Source organism: Oryx dammah, unplaced genomic scaffold (assembly GCF_014754425.2).
Source record: "Oryx dammah isolate SB20612 unplaced genomic scaffold, SCBI_Odam_1.1 HiC_scaffold_2, whole genome shotgun sequence".
NCBI classification, from domain to species: Eukaryota; Metazoa; Chordata; class Mammalia; order Artiodactyla; family Bovidae; genus Oryx; species Oryx dammah.
Window position 1 is genome coordinate 64,459,886 of NW_024070186.1, and position 27,684 is coordinate 64,487,569.

Here is a 27,684-nt window from a genome sequence, read left to right on the forward strand (position 1 = left end):
AGAAATTCAATGTACAGAAAAAATACTTTTGAAGAATAAGTGCTAAGTAAACACTTTTTCAGGCAGACAAAAACTGAGAGAACTCATCATCAGCATACAAGAAATAAAAGAAAGGTTTAAGGGAATTTTTCAGGAAGAAAATGGAACTAGAATTTACACAAAGAGCATAAAATTGGTAAATATGTAGGTAAATATAAGTAAATATTTTCCCTCACTTTTAATATATTTAAAGAATAATGGACTAGCTAAAACAAAGACAGTTACAATGTTTTTTGAGAGGGTTTATAACAAATGTAGTGAAAAGTGTATGATATTGTAATCACAAAGGACAGGAGGGGGAAATGGTAGTATATTGGTATCAATCTCTTATTTGTGAAATTATATACTATTTTTAGGTATCTGGCAATAATTTTAAGTTGAATATTGTAAAACCTCAAGCAATGAGAGAGTCAGAAAGGAGAGAGCAAGATCAAGAAATTAAGATACAGAAGAAAAGAAAATTGCTAATAGGCAAATAGTACAGCTGAATTTGGGTCCTAAGACATATATACTCAATGAGAAAGAATAAAAGACAAATGCAACTAATTGAAAACAAATAGCAAAATGGTAGAATTAAATACAACTATATTGATAATTACATTCGTGGAACATAATACTACAATTAGAAGGAAATGACTATTAATCTGGATTGTCAAAAAAAAGGCATTCCCACTTTATACTATTTGAGAAAGATTTCACTTTAAAGATAAAAAGCATATTAAAAAATAGAAGAGGGCACACTATGAAAATAATAAATATCAGACAAAGTAGAATTTAGAACCAGAAATTTATTTAAAAAGGCCATTTTATAATGACAAAGTCAATTTACCAGAGGGTATAAAAATCTTTAATGTGTTTTCAGCTAATAATAAAGCTTTAAGACACATAAATTAACACTTGTAGAACTAAAAAGAAAAAAATAATCCATAACTCTACTTGACGATACAATACTAACACCTCTCTCTCAGTGATTGATACTAAAAATAGATAAAATATTTAGAACATTGCAATCAAGAATAAAATTACATATTCTTTTTCAATGCACACAGAACATTCTCCAAGATAGACCTAGTGCAGGACCACAAAACACATCTCAATTTTAAAAATTGAAATTACAGAGTATATTCTTTATCAGTGGTGTTAAGTAGAAATTAATAACAGAAAGATACCACGAAAATCTTCAAATTAATATACTTCTAAATAAGCCTGAGTTGAATAATAAATTACTAGGGAAATTAGAACATATGTTAAACTAAATTCTATTGAAGACATAAACTTGTCATAACCTGTAGGATACAGGTACATCAGCAGTTAGAAGGAAATTTATGGCTTTAGTGCTCTGTTTAAAAAAAAAAAAAAGGCAACTAAAATGAGTGGTGTAGGATTCTCCTTTGTGGTTGGCCCACCCTCATGCCCTGGGGGTGTACTACCTTCTGTTTACCAGATAAAACTGTGAGGTGTAATCAAGTTGTAAAAAAAAAAAAAAAAAAAATCAGTGTTGTAGATTTTTAAAATCCAAATTAACTAAAGGACTAAATAATCTAGATATGAATAGAACTCCAAAGAATAGAAAACTGTCAAAGATAGAGAAAAACAATATAAAGTCTGCTCTGGTGCCCAGAGTTGTCTCCAGAGTAGTTCTCTTTTCTCTTCCTGGTAAGGGAGAGGGAGACACTTTTAAGTCCTGATTTTAAAAAGAAAAGGAGAAGGCAAAGAGTTGATTGCCTTCAACTGAAAGCAATCCTTATGCTAAAGTGACATATTGGAACCTGGCATATTCTGGCCTCTTCAGAGGGCAGCAATAACACTAGAAACACTGTGAATTAATTATCTCCTTTATGCTCTTTATTAATTCTATTTTATTTTATTTTTTATTACTTCTAAAGTTTTTGGAGAAAGATGAAATATAATTGTGTTATGTTTTCAATTAAACAATCATCAAGCATTAAATCCTTATAAATCTGGCAGGTCTGAGTGTGTGCTAAGTTGCTTCAGTCATGTCTGACTCTTTGTGACCCCATGGACTGTTGCCCGCCAGGCTCCTTTGTCCATGGGATGTCCCAGGCAAGAATACTGGAGTGGGTTGCCCTTTTCCTCCTTCAGGGGATCTTTCCAACCTCAGGATAGAACCTGTGTCTTATTTCTCCAGTGTTGGAAGGCGGGTTCTTTACTACTAGGGACACTTGGGAAGCCTGAGGCAGGTTTAAAAACATCAACTAAGTGCACTAGATGTGTGCCTAGAGAGTTGGAAGACAAGGCCATATTTACCCTGCGTATTTTTTTAAAAACTGAGGAAATAAAAATTAGTTGATAGAATAAAGAAGGCCTAAAGTTTTTAATAGATTCAAGGGACTAGATCTGATAGATAGAGTGCCTGATGAACTATGGACTGAGGTTCATGAAATTGTATAGGAGACAGGGATCAAGACCATCCCCATGGAAAAGAAATGCAAAAAAGCAAAATGGCTGTCTGGGGAGGCCTTATAAATAGCTGTGAAAAGAAGAGAAGCAAAAAGCAAAGGAGAAAAGGAAAGATATAGCATCTGAATGCAGAGTTCCAAAGAATAGCAAGAAAGGATAAGAAAGCCTTCCTCAGTGATCAGTGCAAAGAAATAGAGGAAAAGAACAGAATGGGAAAGACTAGAGATCTCTTCAAGAAAATTAGAGATACCAAGGGAACATTTCATGCAAAGATGGGCTCAATAAAGGACAAAAATGGTATGGACCTAACAGAAGCAGAAGATAGTAAGAAGAGGCAGCAAGAATACATGGAAGAATTATACAAAAAAGATCTTAACCCATATAATCACGATGGTGTGATCACTCATCTAGAGCCAGACATCCTGGAATGTGAAGTCAAGTGGGCCTTAGAAAGCATCACTACGAACAAAGCTAGTGGAGGTGATGGAATTCCAGTTGAGCTCTTTCAAATCCTGAAAGATGATGCTGTGAAAGTGCTGCACTCAATATGTCAGCAAATTTGGAAAACTCAGCAGTGGCCACAGGACTGGAAAAGGTCAGTTTTCATTCCAGTCCCAAAGAGGGGCAATGCCAAAGAGTGCTCAAACTACAGCACAATTGCACTCATCTCACATGCTAGTAAAGTAATGCTCAAAATTCTCCAAGCCAGGGTTTAGCAATATGTGAACCATGAACTTACAGATGTTCAAGCTGGTTTTAGAAAGGGCAGAGGAAACAGAGATCAAATTGCTAACATCCGCTGGATCATGGCAAAAGCAAGCGAGTTCCAGAAAAACATCTATTTCTGCTTTATTAACTATGCCAAAGCCTTTGACTGTGTGGATCACAATAAATTGTGGAAAATTCTTTAAGAGATGGGAATACCAGATCACCTGACCTTCCTCTTGAGAAACCTGTATGCAGGTCAGGAAGCAACAGTTAGAACTGGCCATGGAACAACAGACTGGTTCCAAATAGGAAAAGGAGTACATCAAGACTGTATATTGTCACCCTGTACTATGCAGAGTACATCATGAGAAACGCTGGGCTGGAAGACGCCCAAGCTGGAATCAAGATTGCCGGGAGAAATATCAATCACCTCAAATATGCAGATGACACCACCCTTATGGCAGAAAGTGAAGAGGAGCTAAAAAGCCTCTTGATGAAAGTGAAAGAGGAGAGTAAAAAAGTTGGCTTAAAGCTCAACATTCAGCAAACGAAGATCATGGCATCTGGTCCCATCACTTCATGGGAAATAGATGGGGAAACAGTAGAAACAGTGTCAGACTTTATTTTTGGGGGCTCCAAAATCACTGCAGATGGTGACTACAGCCATGAAATTAAAAGGCACTTGCTCCTTGGAAGAAAAGTTACAACCAACCTAGATAGCATATTCAAAAGCAGAGACATTACTTTGCCAACAAAGGTCCGTCTATTTTCCTGTGGTCATGTATGGATGTGAGAGTTGGACTATGAAGAAAGCTGAGTGCTGGAGAATTGATGCTTTTGAACCGTGGTGTTGGAGAAGACTCTTGAGAGTCCCTTGGACTGCAAGGAGATCCAACCAGTCCATTCTGAAGGAGATCAACCCTGGGATTTCTTTGGAAGGAATGATACTAAAGCTGAATCTTCAGTACTTTGTCCACCTCATGTGAAGAGTTGACTCATTGGAAAAGACTCTGATGCTGGGAGGGATTGGAGGCAGGAGGAGAAAGGGACGACCGAGGATGAAATGGCTGCATGGCATCACTGACTCGATGGATGTGAGTCTGAGTGAACTCCGGGAGTTGGTGATGGACAGGGAGGCCTGGCGTGCTGCGATTCATGGGGTCGCAAAGAGTCGGACAGGACTGAGAGACTGAACTGAACTGAACTGAAAGTTTTTCGAAGAGGTGGGAGGAACATGATGAGATAATTATTTAAAGCTACCTTTTGCATTTGTATCTCTATTTTTATGTTTATTCATTCTTAAAATTGCTCACATGTTGTTAATTCCTTGTTGCCCAAGGTGATCAAACACCACATTTTCATCATCATCCTAGGATTTTTTTTTAATGGAGTTTTTCCTGTTTAATCTATTATTCTGGAAAAAAAAATCTGTCCAGAGAATATATGTTTATCTCTCCTCATTTTTTCTGTTTTTTTGTTTGTTTGTTTGTTTTTTTCTCATTTTGGAAATCTGGTCACCACAGGAAAGACAGCAATCATTCACTTCAGGGAAAGTCTATTTTAAGTACTAGCTACTGGGGGGGTAGATGGAGGTTAGAGACTTTAATCCTTCATCTCCTCCTTTTCTCTAACAATGCTAGCTGGCAGGCAGTCAGCCTGAAAGTAGAAAAGGAGCTTTCAGAAAGAAAACATTCCCTGTAGAAGTAGTGAGTGGCCCATTGTGATGTTGAACAAAAGTAGTTCTTCTGGAATTGTTTTTCTAGGAAACTTGTTATGCCACTTTGACTTTATTCAGTAAATATATAAATAGAATAAGAAAAAGAAGAGATAAAAAAGAAAAGAGATAAGCTATTCTTTGATCCCTCATAATTAATTTGTTCTTGTTGACTACTGCTTTTGTTGATATTTCATAATTTGAAACCAAGGCACTTAGTGTTAATTTTGATAGGTGATTTTTATAGTTACTGTTTATTTTGGACATGCTCATCTACTATTAATATTTTAAGATACTGAGAGGAATGGAATGTTTCTAAAGACTAAGAAACCTCACATTTTACCTCAGAGTCACCCTGGAACAGAAAGTTGTTTCCCCCTGAACAACTGTTACTTTTTTGTTTTTTCATTTATTTAGTATTTGCCAAGTTCCTGTAGCACCGTTTAGAATCTGCCTGCAACACAGTGAATCCCGGGTTCAGTCCCTGTGTCTGGAAGACCTCTGGAGAAGGGAATGGCAATCCACTCCAGTATTCTTGCCTGGGAAACCCTTGGACAGAGGAGCCTCGTGGGCTACAGTCCATGGAGCCATAAAGAGTCAGACACGACTGAGCAACTAACACACACACACACACACAGCACAGTTGGCATTAATTGCTCTTTTTTTTTTTCTCCTTCTTTTTTTGAGGTTAGAGTGAAGAGGCTGAAAACTGGAAGTTATTTTTACCTCAGCATAAATGGGCTGTACTTTTTAATATTATTGGAGCTGTTTTACGTTTCTCTTTGTCATGGAGATGAAGCTTCTGTTTTCAGGACTGGTCATTGCAGTGCATTTTGAGGAAATAATATTATGTCCAAACTAAAGCTACTATTTAAGCATTTTCATTACATTTTAAAAAGATGACAGAGATAAATCATTCTGTCACCTTGGTGCTTCTATTTACACCAAGGGTTTTAGCTATAGATGTTTTTTCTAGCTTTATTATAGATTTTTAACATGCCCTAAAATTCTCAAATTAATTAATTAACTGTTCTATGCAGTATCAGACAGTTAGCATGCATATTCTTTTGCTTTAATGCTTTTCTTTAGGTTCCTCTTGAGAGAATTTTGCCAGAGATGGTGGAATAATAGGTTATAATATGTAGATTAGTTAAATGTGTGTTTGTGGGTATACCCTTCATTTTTAATCCCATGATAATAATATTAAATATACAGTTAAACTTTTCTTAAATGTTTTCCCCTTTTTAGATGATACTTAGATGGCTGTCACAGCTAATCTTCCTACTATATGTAGAATCTCATGGATGACGGAGAGTGTGCTAACAAGGGTATATAATTTAAAAACTTTCTCGTATTTAAGCCAGGATTTCATGGGATCCTCATAAAAAGTACATAAATCATGGTACACTGTGATTATAAGCTTATATTTAGTATTTTGTTACTAGCTCTTCCACAGTCTGAAATAGCGTTGTTCCCAGCAGCAAATTAGACTGCTTTGTAATATCACTCCTACCTGACTTCAGCTTGGCATCTTCATATGTCTGTTATTTTTATATGAGTCATTGTATGTCTTAATTATGTGAAGCAACTTATAAACCATAAGTAGCTGTTAAGCAACCTGTTGTGTGTATGTGTGTATTAGCATATAATTTATATAGTTCCTTGGTTTCTTTGTTTAATAACACTGTAGTGGAAAGATCATTAAAATGATAATATTATCCTTGCTATTAATTATAGCTTATCTTGTTTCCTTGTTAATGGATGCTTCTTACTACTGAAGGAGATAGTTACTTTCTTTGTTCTCAAACAATATTAATTCTCTTAAGAGTCTGTATGCAATTGTATGAAATAAGATGATAGAAAAATAAACATTTAGTTATAGTAATATTATAAGAACACTTTTATCCACCAGTCAATCCTAATACAAAGCACTGAATAGGCCTTAATTTTCTTGACCAACATTATTTTATGTCATATATATAGAGAGGCACATATGTATATCTTATGTATTCAACTATTTAGAATCACAGTTTCAAGTATATTTGGGGATATCTGAGAAGCCTGATTTAAATTAATTGCATGTTACTAGAGGGTTAGGAATATGAGGATGAAAAATTATGATGATAAAGGAGTGACATTATTGATTGGGCTCCTCCAATGGTTTAGCTGCAGAAGGAAATAGCAACCTACTCCAGTACTCTTGCCTGGAAAATCCCATGGACAGAGGAGCCTGGTGGGCTGCAGTCCATGGAGTCACTAGGAGTCGGACACAACTGAGCGACTCCACTTTTACTTTTCATTTTCATGCATTGGAGAAGGAAATGGCAACTGACTCCAGTACTCTTGCCTGGAGAATCCCAGGGATGGAGGAGCCTGGTGGGCTGCTGTCTATGGGGTTGCACAGAGTCGGACACGACTGAAGGGACTTAGCAGCAGTAGCAGCAGCAGCAATGGCTTAGCAGGTAGAGAATCTGCCTGCGATGTAGGAGATACAGGAGACACAGGTTCAATTCCTGGGTCAGGAAGATCCTCTGAAGGAGGAAATGGCAACCCACTCTAGTATTCTTGCCTGAAAAAGAATCTCATGGACAGAGGAGCCTGGTGGACTACAGTTCAAAGGGCCGCAGACTTGGACAGGACTAAGTGACTAAGCACGCACGCATGACAAGGGGCAGTGGACATATGTGAGCAGGGAAGTGGGATGGCTATGTTTCAGGACGATTGTGGCGGATGTAGAAAGGGTGGATGAGCGGAGAGGAAGAATTCATTTGTAGGGAGTTCCTATCTTGGCAAGACATGGCAATGGCTTCACTTAGAGGAAATAGAAAGTTAAGGAGGTGGATTTCGATGTTATTGATAGAACTTAGTGACTATTTGGGGAACGCGAGAGGTAAGTAGTAAGGATAAATCCTAAACTTTCATCTAGGGCAACTGGGTGGATGGTAATACCCAAATCCAGAAAAGATGGGGTAAAATATGTTAGACCAGCGCACCCAAACATTAGAAAACCTTCTTTATCATTACCCATTGTTCTCCTAAAGAATGTACTCTTCCCCACCCCCTCCCTCTGCTTACCTAGCTATCTTGCTCCTAGAACTCAAAAATATGAGGATCAGAATCACCCCAGGAATTCTTGGCTGCAACCAACCAGCAATATGTGATATATAAGGGCTGTATTTTATGCAGATGAGTTTCTCTGGTGATAAGAGTTGTCTCCGCTGGTTTTCTTCCTGGTAGGAAGACACTTTTATAAATGAAAATTTTCCTGTATAAATGTAAGTTTCCCTTACAAAACGGGGGAATGTATACTCTTATTTTTAGAGAGTAAGGGGGAAGTAAAGAGCTTTTCTTGAGTCTGCTCATTCTCAGGTGTCTTTTGTTCAAAATAATCCATATTTTAGAGAGCATATTTGAGGGGAACATATTCTTATACCTTGCAAGCACATCTAACTAGTTCTTGGAACTATAATCTCAAAAATCCACCCTGGTTGCTAAGCCTGAAATTTCCTTCCTATGATAGATTGCAGGATTGCAATTTTGAGAGGTTCTAATCCTTTTCTCTCTAGCTTTTGCTCTACATGGATACCTATGCCTTTGACCAAGTTGTTGTTCTACTTGTGTTATACAATTTACTGAGAAAATAAGTAACAGCTCTGTGTAATTATTCCAGGTATTGCAATACTTTACATACACAGTTCCACATTCCATAGCATATAATGCCAACATTTATAACTTTGAATAACTTCTTCATAATTTCAAATCTTCATATATATCGTCCCTGGAAATTCAGGACTAAATAATCACTTCAGTAACTACACACAAAAAATTTAACCTGTAACATTGGTTTCTTCCAAATCTGTAGTTCCAGGTAGAACCTTCAAAATGAGTGACAGAGAATAGCATAACATTTTCTTTCGCTCACTCTCTCTTGGGACATTTTAGAATACAGTGCTGGACATACAGATAAATGACATGGTTGGAAGTGTTAGTTTTTTATTATGTCACCTAAGTTGTATTTAAAAATATACACAGTAGTTTTTATAGCAAAGTTTCTATACATATAGAGCAGTGGTCCCCAACATTTTTGACACCAGGGACTCATTTTGTTAAGACAATTCTTCCATGAATGGGGAGGGGGAATGTGAGCACTTGTAAAGACAGATGAAGTTTTGTTTGTCATCACCACCCACCTCCTGCTGTGCGGCCCAGTAGTTAGGGACTGGCGACCCCTGATATAGAGGACACATTCATGCCAGTAACTTTCTGTCAAAGATTCTGAAAATTTTGATAGTTTTAATAATTATATTAGTTTCTTTCTCACCATTCAGTGCAGCTATTTTAACGTCAGTCATGCCTTTTGTTTTTGACGCATACGAGTGTGTTTTAAACTAATGCGTGCACTTTTTTCCTCTTTCATTTACTTCTTTTATCTTTGATTCTTTGTTTTTTTCAGAAATTTTCCTGTGTCCTCATCTCTTTTATCCTTCTAGTTGCTCTTGAAGACAAACCTACCTAATCTCTCCTCTCATCTCTTTTCATTTTTGAAATTTAATTTGTCATTTTCCCCTCTTAAATATTTTCCATTATCTTCTTAGCTAATCTATATCCTCCTTTTCTTTAAGGTCCTTTATTTCACCCTTTTTGATGATAGTAATTTGTTCATTTTTACAATACTTGTTGAAGCCATAGAATGTGTTAGGAACTGTGATAGGTGCTAGGAATGTAGTGAGGAACACAGAAAGGCTCTCTGACATAACACCTTTTAAGGACAGAAATAATTAAGCTGTACATACAATACAATGTGCTAAGAGCCATGGTGGAACGAAAAGTTTGGAGCTGTTAAGGGGGATCTGGAAGCACACAGAAGAGACCTCAACCAGAATTGGGTTGAAGAAGAATTCCTGCATGTGGATTAGTTAGGCAAAGAAGAGATGATGAAGGCAGAATTTTTCTAGGCAGAGGAAGCCCAGGAGAGAGAGAGACACTGGGTGTACTCAGGGCCCTTTATTAGTATTGAAACTGTTTCAGTGTAACTGGATGTATATTTGTGTTACTTTCTGTACAGCTACAAAAGCTTTGGAGGTTTCTGTTTATTTTTATGTTTTACCTCTGCTCAAAAATAAGACTTCTCTGTTCTACTTTCATAACAACTTCCCTCATGCCATAATTCAGCTGGTAGATAATCGGTACTTTATACCTGTTGTTGACTAATTTTAAGTGCCTGGGGCAGGTATGTTAATACATTCCACTTTTGTCATAATGAATGAGGATTGATATATGTATTTCTCTTCTTATGGGGAAGTCAGAATGTGATGATTATAGTGTTTTATTGTCAAACATTCAATTTCAGGTCACTTTTGGTGAAGTATGAGCTTGGTGTGTGTGTTACACTATGCAATTGTACTAGGCAAAGGACTGTTTTATTTTAGAACAAACCACAACCTGGATTTTAAATCAGATGTTTATGACATGTTGATAAAATGGGCCTTAGATAGTAAATGGTCAGCTCATTTTACAGATGGAGAAACTGAGACCTGGAGAGGTATTTAATGAAGGAAAGAACTAACTGTGATGAGGATTTGGGTGTGTGTGATGTTTGTTTTTATTCTGAAACTTTTGAGAATAACTATTCTACTTGTTTACCATTTCTGTTTTTTATATAATTTATATAATCAGTTTTCATTACTAAGCTGGCAAACATGATGGATAGATTATTTTTACATTGAAAATTAAAAAAACTAGGAGATGTTTGAGCCTGAGATTTTTTTTTAAACTAATCTGACCAAGATGAAAAGTCAAGGAATTCTAAAGGAAGGAAATACAGATTGTTTTTAAATCTGATGTCTTATGGGAGACAGAGATTAAATAAATTGACTTATTTTTGTCATCTACTTCCTCTCTTGTAAACAAATAAAGATAAATCTCCAGTGTGTTGCTCATCTTTGCTAGGGATGGGTATTCTGTTTGAGGCAAACAGTTGAACCTAATACTATGTTTTTGTTGAAAAGGCAGTGTAAATATCAGTATCCTTCTTTTACCAGTGAGGACCTTGAGGCACTGTAAGATTGGATGGACTCATTTCTTTAAGGTTTCTCAGTTAATGAGTAACAGCTGATGTCAGAACACGTGACGTCAGAGCTGTGGTTCTGCATTCTTTCCGTTCAGAAGGAGGGGGACAAGAGAAGGGTGAAGGGGAGGAAGGAAGAGGGTGTAGGAGGAAAAGGAAGAAGAGGAGAGGAAGGAGGAGGAAGAAGGTTGCTTGTTGTGTTTATTATCCACCATTTGCAATGTTTAGCACAGTCATACATTACTGCTTTCAGTTGTATAATTATCTCCTGAAATTGATATTTTGCATTTTCCCCATTTTACAGCTGAGGAAACTGAGTCTCAAGGAAGCGATATTCCTCGTTTATAGTTGCACAGCTAGAACTAGAGGTACTCCAAAGCCTACAGGTAACTAATTCCCATGGTGTTCCTTATTTTCCCATATTTTTTTAATGGACATTGCAAAATTCACTTTAAATTTTACTTTATTTCTATAAGATAAACAGATTGGGAACACTAACAAACAAACAAAACTCTGGCTCTGCTCCATGCCATGGTGGTAGTACAGACACTCTTTTGGCAGGAAGTATTGATGTTTCTGGACTAAAGCAAAAGTAGGGAATTAAAAGTTAACACCAAAATTGAAACAAAGCCATGTTTTGTGAAGCGCACACTAATAGCAGTCCATTGGATCAAAGGATATGATCTCACTTCACAGTAAAACAGGTCTTGCAAGCCCAGGTAACTCAGGAAGCAGAATGGTAATTATTCACAGAAGAAAGCAGGTAGTATACTGTTACATTACTACAGGGGAAAGTCAGAAGGTCACCAGGCTTGCAGGGTAACTGACACAGCTGAAACTGCTTGGCCCCCTTTAAACAGAAGTAGTAAAATGGGAGAGAATGAAGCAAGTTTACCTAATACTGCTTTGCAAGGTAAGTGCCAAGAGCCTCTGAAATGGTTGCAATCAGATGTGTAAGTGGTGTTGATTACAGAGTGTGTGTGTGTGTGTGTGTGTGTGTGTGTGTGCGCGTGTGTGTGCGTGTGTGTGTGGTGTTCGTGCGTGCACTCCTGCTGCGTTTCAAGGTGTGCTTTGAGGGTGGGGAAAGAAGTGGGGATTGTTTCTGAAGAAGCAGCTGTCTCGTCCGTTTTTCTCAACTACTCAACCTACACAGAAACACAAATTTGGTGGAGTAGGGAAAACCTTATCTTACTTGAGCTGTAATGTTGGAGAAATGGTACAACCTACTTCCAGTCCTTTGTCATGTGAAACTTTTCCCAATATTGACAGAATATTGATTTTTGTCCTTGCCTGTGAGATTTTTATTTGTAATCAAATTTTACCATCTCTGGGGTTTACCAGCCAAGTGTCCTTGTACTTAATATTACCACTTTTTTAAGGTAGAAAACAAGTCTCAGAGGGCAGTGTCTGGTTGGGGAGAGTGGTTGGTTTTAGAGGTCTTACTTTATCAGATACCTTTGTCCTTTAAATGAGCTGGCTTTATTGACATTGGCCTGACCAGGCTACTGTGGCTAGGCTTGTTGATAGAAACAAATACAAGTTGCCTCACACTTTCTACTTTTTTGAGTGAGAAAGTTTCTTTTTTTAAAAAAAGGGCAGAAGGCATATTTGTTGCCATGATTTCTAGTAGTCTACTCTCTTGTTGTTAATTATTTACCGCCTTTACTAGTGACATTTTGATCAAGGTCTTTTTAAAGAAATCTTGTTGATGACATTTTTATTTCTTTAAATATGTTCTTGTGAAGCTTACCAACAAGAGAATACTCAAACCACTGTTTTCCTTTAAGTGTATGTAACCAAAATTTTCCTTTAAGTGTATGTAACCAAAAACATAACTACGTCTGTGAAATGTAACACATCTGAGGATAACAAGGCCATCGTAGACATGCTTGGTCATAAACATGTATCACCTGTTTTTATAGAGTTAAATAATCTTCCAGAATATCTGTTTTTTTTCTGTATTTTCATTAATCCTTTCTCTACTTACTTTGCTTAAAAATCCCAGAATTGTATTTCTATTTCTGCGTATTTCCTAAAAAAAAAAAAATTGAAACACTGTGTAAAATGCTATTAAAAAATACCTTTAATGTAGAGTAATTTTAAAAGTTATTTAGTGCTTTCTATTCTATTGAAGAAAAGCAGCAAAGTAAAAGAATCATTCAGTATAACTCTATGAAATAATTTGTGTTTTATGGATAAAATGTATGTGATTATAAGATATGCCTTAACATATTATTATATGAACAACTTTAACAACCTACATGCTTCCTATATACTTTCTCATGTAATGTTTTTCTATGGGAAAGTATATAGGAAGCATGTAGGTTGTTAGAGTTGTTCATATAATAATAATTTTGTATCAAATGTGTATGACTGTTTGGGAACCCCCAGAATAGCCCATCTTAGCCTGTCTTGTACATCATCTGTGTCTGTGTTCAGGATTGAAATAAGCTGAGGAGTACCCTGGCAGCTCTCCTGTCCCCTCATCATCCCTCTTTATGTCAGGATCAGGATAATATTTGCTTATTTTAGAGTCCCAGAATGTGCATAGATTGTCTATTGTTTTGTGGCGTTTTTTTGCCTCTTTTTCCCTGACCCTTTTATATCTGTTATGAGTTTGGTAATACATTCCATTTGAGAAGGGTGAATTTCTCTTCCTCCTATATATTGATTTTTCCAATTATTTTCAAAATCAATTATTAGCACAAATCAGAAAAGCATGCATAAAATTTAAAATAAGAGCTATGGTAAATAATTTGAATGTCATGGTTTGAGTTAGAAAACAGTGTGCCTTGATTCATAAAGCTTCTGTAGCTGGGGAATACTTGTGAGATCAATTCTATCCTGGGGTATTTTCCTTTGTGCACTCTGCTTAAACTTTTCAATAAGGAATGTGTTCCCTTCTGATCTTATCTGAGTTGAAATGCATCCTTGGTAGGTCTACAAATAGTTCAGATTTCTCTTCTTGGAGTGTTGAAATGCTTCCATTCCAGACATACTTGCCTTAAGATTATTCAGTGAACCTATTGATCAGTGAGAATTAATGAGAAACAAGATGTTTCAGTTAGTTTGAAATTACTTCTGGATCTTGTTTTAATTATAAAGGAAAACACAGTAGGAAGAATTTTTACCTTTATTTGTATGTGTGAAGGTAAGATATTTTGCTAAGGTTGTCTAATATCTTGTAAAACAAACCAAGATATATACAGGAGTCTTCATTTATGGATTGCTCTAATAGTATTCTATTTTCTGTGCAATCAGTTCAGTTCAGTCGCTCAGTCGTGTCCGACTCTTTGCGACCCCATGAATCGCAGCACGGCCAAGCCTCCCTGTCCATCACCAACTCCCGGAGTTCACCCAAACTCATGTCCATCGAGTCGGTGATGCCATCCAGCCATCTCATCCTCTGTCATCCCCTTCTCCTCCTGCCCCATAATCAGTCTTATATCTGAGCCTGAGTTTTAAAATTACCAAGGTAAATGAAAAATGCATTTTGAAATGTTGTTTAATTTTTCTTTTACTTAATAGCATTTATAAAGATTCTGAAGTTCTCTAAAATAATACTGCTTCTAATCAGCTCTACTCACGAATAAGTATGCTCTAACAGAAATGACTATATGCGGGTGTTTTGTATGTTTAGCCTATAGATGATTTAAGTGTTTTGGCTATGAAGATAATAAGTACTTAATAAATGATAGATTATCATTAGAACTCCATTGTGTGTTTTGAATAATGGTTTTCTAAGGCCCTTGTATATATCTAGATTATCTAGACTCACTGGGCCATCTCTAATCACAACTTGAAGGACTAGCCATAGACATAGTCAAGAATTATTCATTTTAGCACTATATCCTGTAGGCCTCTGACCATTATTATACCCAAGTTGCTGGTAGATTATGCCCTGATTAAGAGCCCATAAGCTATCAACATTTAATGTTTCCAATGACATTGGGAACCTATCTTTTCCTGAATGAGAGTGAAATCTTTCCAAAGTTACCTTTGGCTTAATGTGAACAGATTTCAATGTTCTTTTCTAACCTAAGAAGCAATCTCTCCCTGTTAGCCTCAGTGATAAAGTTAACAGACAATTATGTAAAACCTTCATACATGAAGGTCCATAATATTCTCTGGATTCATAAAATAGAATTGTCTTGGGTAGAAGAGAATTCTAAAAAATGTTTTCTAATTTTTGAAAATATAAATAAAATGTACAAATAATATGGCATCAGGAATAGGGATGAGTGCTTTTTTTCATCATTATTTGCTAAGGAAAGGAAGGAGGATTTCCTTATATAATATCTGTAAGCACATGTACCACTGAATGGCAAATTATCAGTCTGTAACAGTAGTGAATGGCCATGGCTGAGATGACAGGATGGTGGCAACTCCCTTCTTGGCAGGGAGTTATCTGGAAATTGACTTAGGATAAGGTTTCTCTGCAATGTAGGAGACCCAGGTTCAATCCCTGGGTCTGGAAGATCCTGGGGAGATGGGGATGGCTACCCACTCTGGTTCTTGGCTGGAGAATTCCATAGACAGAAGATACTGGAGGGCTACAGTCCATGAGGGTCGCAAAGAGTCAGACACAACTAAGCTACTAACATGCACACATACAAGATTTCTCCAAAGGGTATCCTTGAGCATGTAAGGGACCCTAACCTAGTCTCTCTCAGGAAGGACAGGTATTTTCTGCTTCTCCCAGGCTTCTCATTAACAGGCAAGGCAGACTCTAGTCAAAATTGTTTTAAAAAAATTGTGGGTGGGGGGAAAAATCTCTCAAGCCTCAGGTGTGTTCCTCATCTGCTGACTCCCTCCTACCTCAGGAATTCAGTCCCACGAGCTCTTGTTTTTCTTCTCCTTTTCCTTGGTCAAACACGTCCAAGGCCACCTGCCTCTTTGTAAAGGACTGTTGTTGTTTAGTCACTCAGTCGTGTCCAACTCTTTTGCAACTCCTTGGACTGTATGTAGCCTGCCAGGCTCCTCTATCCATTGGATTCTCAGCAAGAATACTGGAGTAGGTTGCCATTTCTTTTTCCAGGGGATCTTCCCAAGCCAGGGATGGAACCCATGTGGGCTGCATTGTCAGGCAGATTCTTCACCACTGAGCTACCAGGGAAGCCCTTTGTACAGGATAAGATTTATCCTTGGAATTATTTGAATAACAGAAATCTCTTGAGTTCAGTGCCAGAACAACCTTGTGAGAGAGGACCTCTTTGAGTAGAGTTTCCTCTGAGGTACTTAACACACCCTCTTCTCTCAAACTGCCTGCTTATCAGCTGCTTGGATGTTTTTGAACACCTTCTAATTAAAGTCCTTCTTCCTACCTCAGTTCTTTGTTCTCTAGGTTAAGAACCACCTATTCTAAAGGCTACAAAAGACTAGAACTCTGTGGAAAAGATGTTTCTAAGTTCAGAAGTTTGGCTAGACCCTTTCAGTTGCAAGGCCAGTTATAGGTAGCTGTCAGCAGAGACAACTCTTCACCAACCCTCTGAGGGAGAATCTGGCTCTCAGAACCAGGGTAAAAAATCTGTAGAATATTAACATTTTCAAGATAGAGAGGGAGTATAGAGGACCTTAAGTCCAAAATTTTTACTTTGTAGAGGAACAGAGATCCTTTGAAGGTACAAAAATTGTTTTCAGTTCCTCAGAAGCAGTTGCCAGAACCCAAGTCTCCACCCCAGCTGCCTAAATCCTATAATTTGATGGAGGGATTTGGCACATTGTTTTCTAGGAGTATTTACTTTTTAGAGAAGGAAATTTAGACTTAAAAATACTTTCCATATTGACATCTTTTAGCTTCTGTGGTATGACCTGTAAATCACCATTCAGTATTCAGCCTGGCTTTTAAATGTTTGCTCCATCCAGGCATCCAGGCTTGGGTATTCTCTTGACTACATAAAAGTTACTTAGGCTCTTGAGACATATATTAACTTTCATCAAAAGGAGGAATTGGCTTGAAATTCCGTAAGCACATGCAAAAAATGTTTCTCCATAATTCAGCCATTTCTTTAGAAATTATACTTTTTCTGTCTGGCTAGTATAAGAAAAAGGAGAAGGCAATGGCAACCCACTCCAGTACTCTCATCTGGAAAATCCCATGGACGGAGGAGCCTGGTAGGCTGCAGTCCATGAGGTCGCTAAGAGTCGGACATGACTGAGTGACTTCACTTTCACTTTTCACTTTCATGGATTGGAGAAGGAAATGGCAACCCACTCCAGTGTTCTTGCCTGGAGAATCCCAGGGACGGGGGAGCCTGGTGGGCTGCTGTCTATGGGGTCACAGAGTCGGACACAACTGAAACGACTTAGTAGTAGCAGCAGCAGCAGCAGTATAAGAAAAAAATCCAGGTGGGAAGATGCCTTAGTGTCTGTGCTTCTGTCTGTGTTTCTAAGTTGCAGCCCAAGGGCAGCAGTACTGTATACCCCAACCAGTTAGACTGGTTTGGTGTGTCTGTTTACTTTCTGTGGTGGGAAAATTATCTCACATTCATCATCATAAACCATACCTGTGAGTGCTTTGAAATCTTTAAAAAACCCCAAAGAGAACTCACCAGTTTGTGAATCTTCCTTCCAACCCACTCGAATTTTAATAGCATTTTCAGTTATGACAAGTGCATAGAGCTCTTGTTTAACCATTTACATTCCTGGAGGAAGCATTCAGTTGCTCTGAGTGAGAGGTTGGTAGACTTGAGACACTTTGAAATTGAAATTTAGATATTGAGGTAACAGGATATTTTGGAGTTGAAACATCCAGAAGTTCTGCTGGAGAGGTCTTATAATCTAAGGACAAAATCAAGCATAACTGGAGGAAATAAAATTGTAGAGAATATCAAAGCATGAAATCCCAGGTGAATCTGACCAAAGTATGTAGGCAAAAATGCATGGCTTCGGGATTTTTCAGAAGTATAAGGCAAAGAACCCTTGGAACAGGCAAATAAGATTAGAATATGAACTCCGAAGTCAGACATAAGAAATAGTTAAGGAAGTTAACGGGGCTTCCCTGGTGGCTCAGGGAAGCCCCTGTGATAAACAATCTCTCTGCCTGCCAATGCAGGGGATGTGGGTTCGGTGTCTGGGTCTGGAAGGTCCCCTGTAGAAGGAAATGGCAACCCAATCCAGTATTTTGCCTGGGAAATTCCATAGACAGTGGAGCCTGGCAGGCTATGAAGTCCATGGGGTCTTAAAGAGTTGGACATGACTTAGTGACTAACCAACAAGGAAGTTAACATAACTGCACTGAGAAGCTCTTTTTTCTTGTCTTTCTAAATGGAAATAGGATCTTTACCTTCTTAGACATAAAACAGCAAGTGACATATTTGAATGAAATGTAATAAAAGCAATTAATAATGTAGAACTCAGTTAAGACCTGCTGTTGGGGAAAAACCAATGCTCAGACACTCTGAAATTTAGTTTGTTCTTAGACTGAAATGATCTGAAATGCAAAGTTTAATCCCCTTGATTTAAATGATATTTCATGGCACTGAAATTGTTTTAAAGAGAAACATTTTAAGTTTCTATTAAAGTTACTATAAAACCTTCTTGAAGAAAAGGTGATACATACCTACAGGATGACTTGATTATTTAAACTTTATTATTAATAATACAATTAAAATGTGTTCCATATATTTAAAAGGCTGGAGCTGTCTTTGAATCTACTTTCTTTTTCTTAAAAAAATGAAACTAAGCATGCAGTAATAATCTGATGATTGTACATGTATAAACACCATGTAATTATTCCATTCTATGCCTATTCTCTAGATTTTGGAAGGAGTTTAGACAAATTTAGCTAATTGAGTAGTACAGTAAGCCAAATTTCTTTGTATCACAGCTTTTTTGGGGGGAGGTTTATTAACCAAGCATGTACTTGACATTATTGGAGTGTATTACACTTGATACTACAGTGAGGGAAAAATGAGATGCTGATAAGATTGCAAATAAAATGTGATTAGGTTCAAAACACATAAAAGGGCATTGAACTTCAGCTGATCCTTTGAGCTTCTAAACTCTTCAAGAAAAGTATGGCTAAATATTTTTATTTAACAGGGCTATTTTGTTGTTCTATTGATAGATATGTTTAACCATCTCCACAGTTGAACACTTTGGAAGGCACATTTATAAATGCTGTTATATTTACCCTGAAAATTTATACTGAAATTTACCTGTCCTCTTTAAATCTCTGATCAATGTAATGCAAGTTGTACATTGTGCACTAAAAAACTGAGTGTGAGGTAGAGGATTGGTATAAAATCTTATCTACTAAAAGAGCTTGAAAGAGAATTGTTTTGAAAAGTCAACTGTTGAATTTAATACAATTCATATAAACATGCAAAAGACGTACATGAACACCTATTAAACAACATGATCAACTTGGCCATGTGACTTCAGACCTTGGTGAATGATTAACTTCAATAATTGTTTATAGTTTTGAAATCATTTTATCTCAGTGATTCTTTCGGTTTCTCAAAAGTGAGTTCCTTTGCAAACAGAGCATGAGAAGCAGAGAGGATTGAGGGTCACTGTGCTTTCTTTTCCTCTTTGTGTATGGACCCTTAGTACAGTCACAGACAAGTCCTATGTGTTCTTGTGCTTAGTCGCTCATTCGTGTCTGACTCTTTGTTACCCCATGAACTGTAGCCCACCAGGCTACTCTTCTCTGTCCATGGGGATTATCCAGGCAGGAATGCTCGAGTGGGTTGCCATTCCCTTCTCCAGAACCTATGTTCTCTTAAACTATTGATAAAGCTTGAACAAATTTTCATCACATCCACATTTCTTGGTGGTAGGTTTTGGAGATCAAGAAATATACTTTGCCATAAAAGGAGGAAGATGCTTCCAGTCTTGCCAATTCATGGTATCGCTATAACTACAGACACATATCTGGGAATTTATAGAGAAATCTAGAAATTCATAGACAGTTTCACAGAAGAGATCTAATGTGAACTGATTCTGGCCAGAATAAGTGGCAGAAGAAAGAAACTTTTTCCTGACAAAACAGAGACAATCATAAAATTGTATCTATCCCATGTATTTACTTGCTTTGGTTTCCACTCTTATTGAAAATAAAAAAGATTTTCCAAAAATTACTATGGTGGACTGTTAAACAACATGGGTTTAAACTGCACAGGTCCACTTATATGTGGATTGTTTTCACTAAATACCTACTATAGTACTACATAATCTGATGTTGGAACTGGATTTGAAACCATATGCCAGAGGGCAAGAGGGCCCATACTGTGAAATAGGCTACAAATAAGTAAACATAATTCAAAATGTGGTTAAAATAATTTGTGAAAATTAAGCTGCTATATATATTTTATAAGTGCATTGTCTTATGGAAGTGTCTCTCCTGGAGTGGATTTTATATGGGTGTTATGTGTTCATGTTGGTTAATGAAAGGTTTAGTACAGTCACTGTAACAGATTTGGCATTGGAGCCATGGGTGGCAGGTAGGACAGGGATAGAAATTAAGAAGAAAGAACAACATGTTGATATTGATAATATTCATGGTGCACTATAAACCTACTTTAAAAACTTCAATATGTAAACTGCAGGTACAATGAGGTAATAATGTTGCTTTGAGTTTTTGTTTTCCATATAGGTAAAATAGTAATTTGAGGAATAAATGAAGAAAATTTAATAAAATAGTAATGGTTTTCATTCTTGAATCTGAGTTCTCATCATAGTTTTATGTTCATGTTTAGTCTTTAAAAAAAATTGTTCTTTTCAGTTTATCATTTGACTTCTATAGATATCTTTTAGGCATCATCTTTTTTTCTAGATCATAAAACTTATAATATTGCTTATATTTTTAGGAATTGGTAAATTCCTGAGTTATATTTATTAAAATACTTTTACATAACAATATAATTCACAATAATGTTATTAATAAAAGGTTCTGGAAAGGATATCTTGACGTGAAGTTTTCACTTTCACAACTTGATTAGTTAGTAAATAATTCATTTTCATACTACATATAAAACAAAAATCCTAATACTCATTAGGTACTAAATTCAAGTGGAAATTGACTAAGCTTATTTGAATCTCACAATAATCTTGGTCTTCCCTCTTCCTCTTTTCCCCTCCAACAAATATACTAAGCTGATTCCCAATAAGACTTCTGCCTATTGGTAATGTCTGCTGAACTTTCTACAGTTTGTTCCTTCTTATCATTCCGTCATCAAGTTAAATATCATCTCAGTGATAACTTCTGTAGCCTCACAAACTAAAGTAGCCCAGCTGTCTTAATGCCTGATTTTAAATATCTTACAAGGAGCCATTTTTTTTTTAGTGGGGAGGGTGTATTTCTTTATTGTCTAAAGAAAGAAAGAAAGAAAGAAAGTGAAGTCGCTCATTCGTGTCTGACTCTTTGTGACCCCATGGACTGTAGACCACCAGGCTCCTCCATCCATGGAAGTTTCCATTCAAGAGTACTGGAGTGGATTGCCATTTATTTCTCCAGGGGATCTTCCTGACCCAGAGATCGAACCCAGGTCTCCTGCATTGCAGGCATACGCTTTACCATCTGAGCTACCAGGGAAGCAGTTCCCTGCAGTAAAATATACCCTCTTTGAAATAAAAGACTAACATGTACTATATTTTTCATCACATATAAGTTTCATGTGCTCAGATAAAGCAACCATAAATGCTGCTGTCTATGGGGTCGCACAGAGTCAGACAGGACTGAAGTGACTTAGCAGCAGCAGCAGCAGCCAATTTGTATTTGTTCTAACATTAAAATTAGTTAAGCATAAAGTAGCAACATTAGCATGGTAAATACAAAGCAGGATAAAATAAGACTTAACCAAAAAAAAAAAACAAAAAAAGACAAAAACATGTTAAAATTGAAAGAAACCTTTATTCCAGAATGTTAGTTGACATGGAGTTTATTCTAGGATATGGGGAGCAGAGTATTGTTCATTTTCATTTCCTCTGATTCTTCCTTTGACTCTTAAAGTTAGCTTGATTGAGTTTACTGAGATGAGCTCTCAGAGAGTCCAAGTATGAAAAACTATGGTGATGATGGTGCTCATGGAAGAAACGTTTAAATGTATACTATGTTCTAGGGACTGTTTCAAGTGTTCAACATTTATTATTTTATTGACTCTTCATAACCATTCAGTAAGGAGTATTTACTCAACAAATAAAAATTTAAATATATGACTGTATTTACCTTCTGCTTTATTTCTAATTCATCTTCATCATTGTCCTTCATCTCTTAGTGATGGAGAGCTGTGTTCGAGTGATAATGATGGGATTTGATTTTTAAAATGTGAAAGGTACTTGAGGTTAAATTGGTGTCTGCTTGTACTAAATGCTGAAGAAGGAAAAGATTGTAAGACCTGGGTTTCTGGCTTAGGTGACAGAGAGAGTAGTATTGTTAACTGATTTAGGGAGTAGAGGATGGGGAATAGTTTAGTGGAGGTGAAATATGAGACTGCTTTAACCAAAGATAATTTTATACCATAAGTTTGATGAAAATGTCCAGGACTTAAACTGTAAAAATGACACCAGGCCTTGAGGAAGAGAACTAAGATTGGAGTAAGAGGTTGGCAATTATTAAAACTCAAGTCATAGGTGACATTTTGGATAAGTGATATTGTACAAAGATGAAAGTTTTAAGTAAAAAGACAGATCATAGAGTCTAGCAAACGCTGAAATCTAAATCCAAATAGAAATGAAAGAAACTGACATGAGGTCATAGGAGAGAGAGAAAATACAGATGACAGAATTTGGGGAAAAATGCACAGTGAGGGAGGTGTGGTTTCTGTATGGAATAGTCAAGTAGCTAAGATTTGGCGATTCAAGCCTGGAATTAAGGTGAAACTTGAGGAAGAAACAATTTGAAAATGATCAGGAATGAGGTGAAAGGAGGAGACAAAATTATAAACCATAAAGAGCTTAAAATAGTAGAAGTTCAATAGTTATACCCTCAGAAATGGCCATTGTTCTGGAGTTGGAGAAAGAAGAGGGGACAAAGACAGCAGTCTTCATTACAACATTTCTGTGAGGTAAACGTAGCTTTCAGTTTTTACACATGAGGAAATAGTATCAGTGATGGAGAAGATGAAGGTGTTAAAATAGAAGTATGTCCGATGAAGATGGGGATTTGAATCATTAGAACAACTTTAAAGAACAGGAGAGCAGCATTCTATAAGGAATTAAGGGTGAGGGTAATGACAGATTCCCTGGCTTACAGAGAAGAGTGGGTGATGGAACTCATGCCAGTGGCCTGGATCTTTGCAGTAAGGGATGAGTTCTACCAGCCAAGAGTTAGGGTGGAGCTGGGTGTGGGATGTTGAATCCATGAAAGATAAATAAAAGGATTGGCCAGAAGCAGCTTCAGCAGAGTTAGACATGAGACAGTGTTGGTGAATGTGGGAAAGCAACAGGAAAAAAATGCAGGCTGATTATTAAGCAAGTTTTCACAGAGACATGAGTGAGTTTCCATGAGAGTGAGTGTGTGCATTTTATTGGCTTGTCTACAGATTTAGCTAGAGATTGTTATTCTGGAATAACATCATTTAGCATACCCAATAAGCCTACTCCAGCTAGTTTTCTTCAGATTGCATACTGCTGCTCTCGGCAGAACTAGAAAAGAGTGCATTTCACTACAAATCCATCCAGCTTTTGAAAAGCAATGAAACACCCAGCCTTGACTGCCAATCAACTTTAATAGTGGAATAGTGGTATCTTCTTATCTACATAACATTTGCAATGCATGTGTGTGTGTATGCGCTCAGTCATTCAGTCATGTCCAACCTTTCTCAACACCCTGGACTGTAGCCTGCCATATTCTTCTGTCCATGTGATTTTCCTGGCAAGAATACTGGCTTGAGTTGCCATTTCCTCCCCTAGGAGATCTCCCCTACTCAGAGACTGAACCTACATCTCCTGTGGCTCCTGCATTGACAGGTGGATACTTTACCATCGAGCCACCTGGGAAGCAACATTTCCGAAGCACCCATATATACTGCTGGTTATACAGTAAGAAGTGACATATATATGGGACTTTGGAATGAGGGGAACAACTTCCATTTAACTTTGAAGAAAGCAAAAGGAGGTTGAGATCAATATTTATTCACTCAAAGATTTCAAGACTCTTGGGTAATTAGTAATTCACATCAGTGTTTGAATGATTATGTTATTATCATCATTAATAATAATTAAAATAAGAATATAATTGGATATTTAATAAATATCAGGAAGAAGTAAAGCTAGACTCTAAATCTAGGACACATATGACTCTATTGCTTCCTTACTGCTGCCTTTCCCAGGAGTAAGTGCTGTTTTCAATAGAGTTACTTAAAAAAGGGCTGTCTAAGCAGAGTTTTCAAATATTCACCATTTATATCCATGTGCAAAAATTAGTGACTGTTAATTTTTTGTTACTGAAGAATCCATTCTATAGCTGATACATCTTCTATGGATAACATATTTTACAAGAAATCACATTACATCATTTCTACCCATATAGTGTTTTCTGTTTGGGTGCATCTTGATTCCTCCTGTCCTAACTACCCTCATATCCTTGTGATATTTCCATCATGCCTACACTCTTGGCACTTTTATTGAAGGTGATAAAGCTCTGAAGAAGTTGTTTGAGGTAAAACAGGTTCTACTAAATTCAAGAATGTTTTGACCATTAACCTTCAGTTTGAAGTCTTAGGTGACCACAAACTAGTATAAAAGAATATAGACCTAACTCTACAAAATATACCTTAAAGAGGTTTTTAAGCAGTTGATGCTTTGCTGATGTAGGGAATATTTCCTCTTCAGTGTTTCTAACTTAACAAATTACATGTAAAAGCCATAAACTCTTTTATATTATCTATAAACATAATAAAAAATGTTACACCACATAAGTTTGACTTAGTCAATAATTCTAAGCCTAGCCTTAGGGTTTGAAGAGAAAATTATTCCTGTTACACATTTTAATTATGCTATAAACTTTGGGAAATAGCTATTGATCTTTAGCATCTGGCATCAGAAAGTTGTTTCTTGTTCTGTAGCCAGTGAAAGAATGCCATAGAGACTAAAAATGAAGAATTTCAGGGAAATCAAAGGTACAGTAAAGGATATATTTTGGTTATATGTGAGTAACTTAAAAGCTAAGATTATCTTCTCTAAACATCTTTATGTTGGAAACTAGGAACAATTGAGTTAAGAAACATATCGCATTACTTAAGAAAAAACTCTTCACTAGTGGTATTCTTGGTAATCTCTAATATTTTAATTCAGAAATAAGAGGGCCTACTCAGAAAAAAAAAAAAAGCTTAAACTTAACACATTTAAGTTTCTCCAAAACTTATATAGAGTACTGAACATTGTTATTATCATTTTATAAGTAATTATTTCACATTTTAAAATCATCAAATCAGTAAAATGGGTAAAAACATCCATTCTGTTAAAACTAAAGACATATCTAACAGCTATGATGATAACGATGAAGGAGAAGAGGAGGATCGGGAGGGGAGGAGGAGAGACTAGTTACTGTGTGTTGAACTTTTATTAGGGGATGGGCATTGCTATAAACACTTTACTTGAATGGCCAGATTGAAGCCTACATCCACCAGGTGGGAATGGGTCCCCATTTTATAGAAGGCTCAGCCAAGTTAAGTAATTCTGTCAGTAACTAAGTGGTAGAGTTGAGATTCAAACTCAGGTCTGTCTGACTCATGAAATAATATAGATTTCTTGAGCTGTCATTTTTGGCAAGTTGAAAATTCTTGCATGTTTAGAGCATTTAAAGTAGATTTATGTTTAAATTTAAACATATCAAATTTAGTATTATGATTTATTCATCTAACAGTTATTTATTAGGGAGGTTCAAGAGGAAGAGGAGATTTTATATATATATATATATACACACATATATATATACATATATATATATGGCTGACTCATATTAATATATGGCAGAAACCAACACAATATTGTAGAATATTTGTCCTCCAATTGAAAATAAATATATTAAAAAAAAAATTCTCAATAAATATGTTAACAACAAAACTATTTATTGACATACGATTATGTACCAGATGTAGTGTTAGGAGCTACTGAAGCTAAATTCAGTAAGTCATGGACCATAGCAACTTAGAGTACCAGAGATAGTGTTAGGATCTCCTGAAGCTAAATTCACAAAGTCATGGACCACAGCAGCTCATAGTCTGCTATGGAAGATGCTACACAGTAATAATACAAAAAAGAGAAAAAAAGTTTAAATATATATATTTATATGAGTATATTGTTTATGAATCTTGAGAATTCTCTGATAAAACTTCTATAATTACTCCCTCTTGAATTTCAGAATCTAATTAAAGATATGGTAATTTAGCTTTGATACTACAATGCCTTGTTTGGTCAATTTGGGGGCCTTAGTATGTTTCTAAGCTGAGCCATTAAAGATGCTATTTTGAACGTATCAGCAGAGAATCTGTATTGACTTTTCTTGCCAATGCAGAGGCATCCCCTACCTCCTCACAGTAGGAATAAATGAATAGTAATTTTCATCTATTCCTTCCCTACCCATTTCTTCCTAACCCACAATGGTTAAAGAATCTGTTAAATATTCCATGTATCTAATGCCTTTTGGTTAGCACTATTTTATTTACTTTTATAAAGCTAAAACTAAAAATATAATATAAAATATAAAGCTACAACTCAAATTATAACTCTTGAATATAACACACAAGTCTGTATTTTATGAAAAGAGTGCTATTTTTTCCAACTGTTCTTCAATTTGGGGGCTGTCATCCAGCTTTCACTGAAATTTTTTCACATATTAGGGATACGTGCATGTGCATGCTCAGTTGTATCAATTATATCTGACTCTTTGCAACCCTATGTTCTGGAACCTGCCAGGCTCCTCCTGCCAGGCTCCTCTGTCCATGGGATTCTCCAGGCAAGAATACTGAGGTGGATTGCCATGCCCTCCTCCAGAGCACCTTCCCAACCCAGGGATCAAACATGAGGCTCCTGCAATGCAGGTAGATTCTTGACCCCTGAGCAACGGGGGAAGACCCATATTAAGGGTATAATCTAATAAATATAGATAATAAGCAGTGAATTTTTAGCCATGGCAGGTATAAGCAAAATTTCCAAAACTGGATTTATTTTTTCTTTTAATTTTAGACATTGAAGAGAGAACCCAATGACAGGTGCAAAGTCTTTCATCCACTTTATAACTTTCTCCAAGGATATATATTTATTATTTATGAACACAATCAGTAAAGAATCTGCCTGCAATGTAAGAGACCTGGGTTCAATTCCTAGATCAGGAATATCCCCTGGAAAAAAAAATTGGTAATCCGCTCCAGTATTCTTGCCCATGGAAATCCCATGGACAGAGGAGCCTGGCAGGCTACAATCCATGGGGTCACAAGAGTTGGACATGACTTAGTGACTAAACCATCAAGGTGCTTAGCCAGTCTAGTGTCTTTGAATAATTATTAAATCATGGGATTTAGGCATTTTTTAATAGTTCATATTTTTAAAAGAAGATATATGCAGGGCTCTGTGACAACCTAGAAGGGTGGAATGGGGTGGGTGGAGGGAGAGAGCTTCAAGTGGGAGGAAACATATGTATACCTATGGCTGATTCATATTGATGTATGGCAGAAACCAACACAATATTGTAAAGCAATTGTCTGTCAATGAAAGATAAATAAATTAAAAAAGAAGATATATGAAGGCTACTATATGCAAGGTACTGATCCTAGGAATTTTATTGTCACCT

The 27,684-nt window shown here is 36.6% G+C and overlaps 1 protein-coding gene across 2 annotated transcripts in view; it reads left to right on the forward strand.

Annotated features, from left to right (window-relative positions):
* Positions 1–27,684, forward strand: part of NAALADL2 (N-acetylated alpha-linked acidic dipeptidase like 2) — a 1,592,461-nt gene that overhangs the window by 435,630 nt on the left and 1,129,147 nt on the right. Inside the window, exon 1 of one of the 2 annotated variants that reach the window (XM_040249084.1) lies at positions 9,417–11,862. The exons of the other annotated variant lie outside the window; for it this stretch is intronic. Coding sequence (XP_040105018.1) covers positions 11,820–11,862 — 43 coding nt within the window. The 5' untranslated portion in view covers positions 9,417–11,819. Of the gene's footprint in view, positions 1–9,416; positions 11,863–27,684 lie in introns of those variants that run through there. 2 annotated transcript variants of the gene reach the window in all.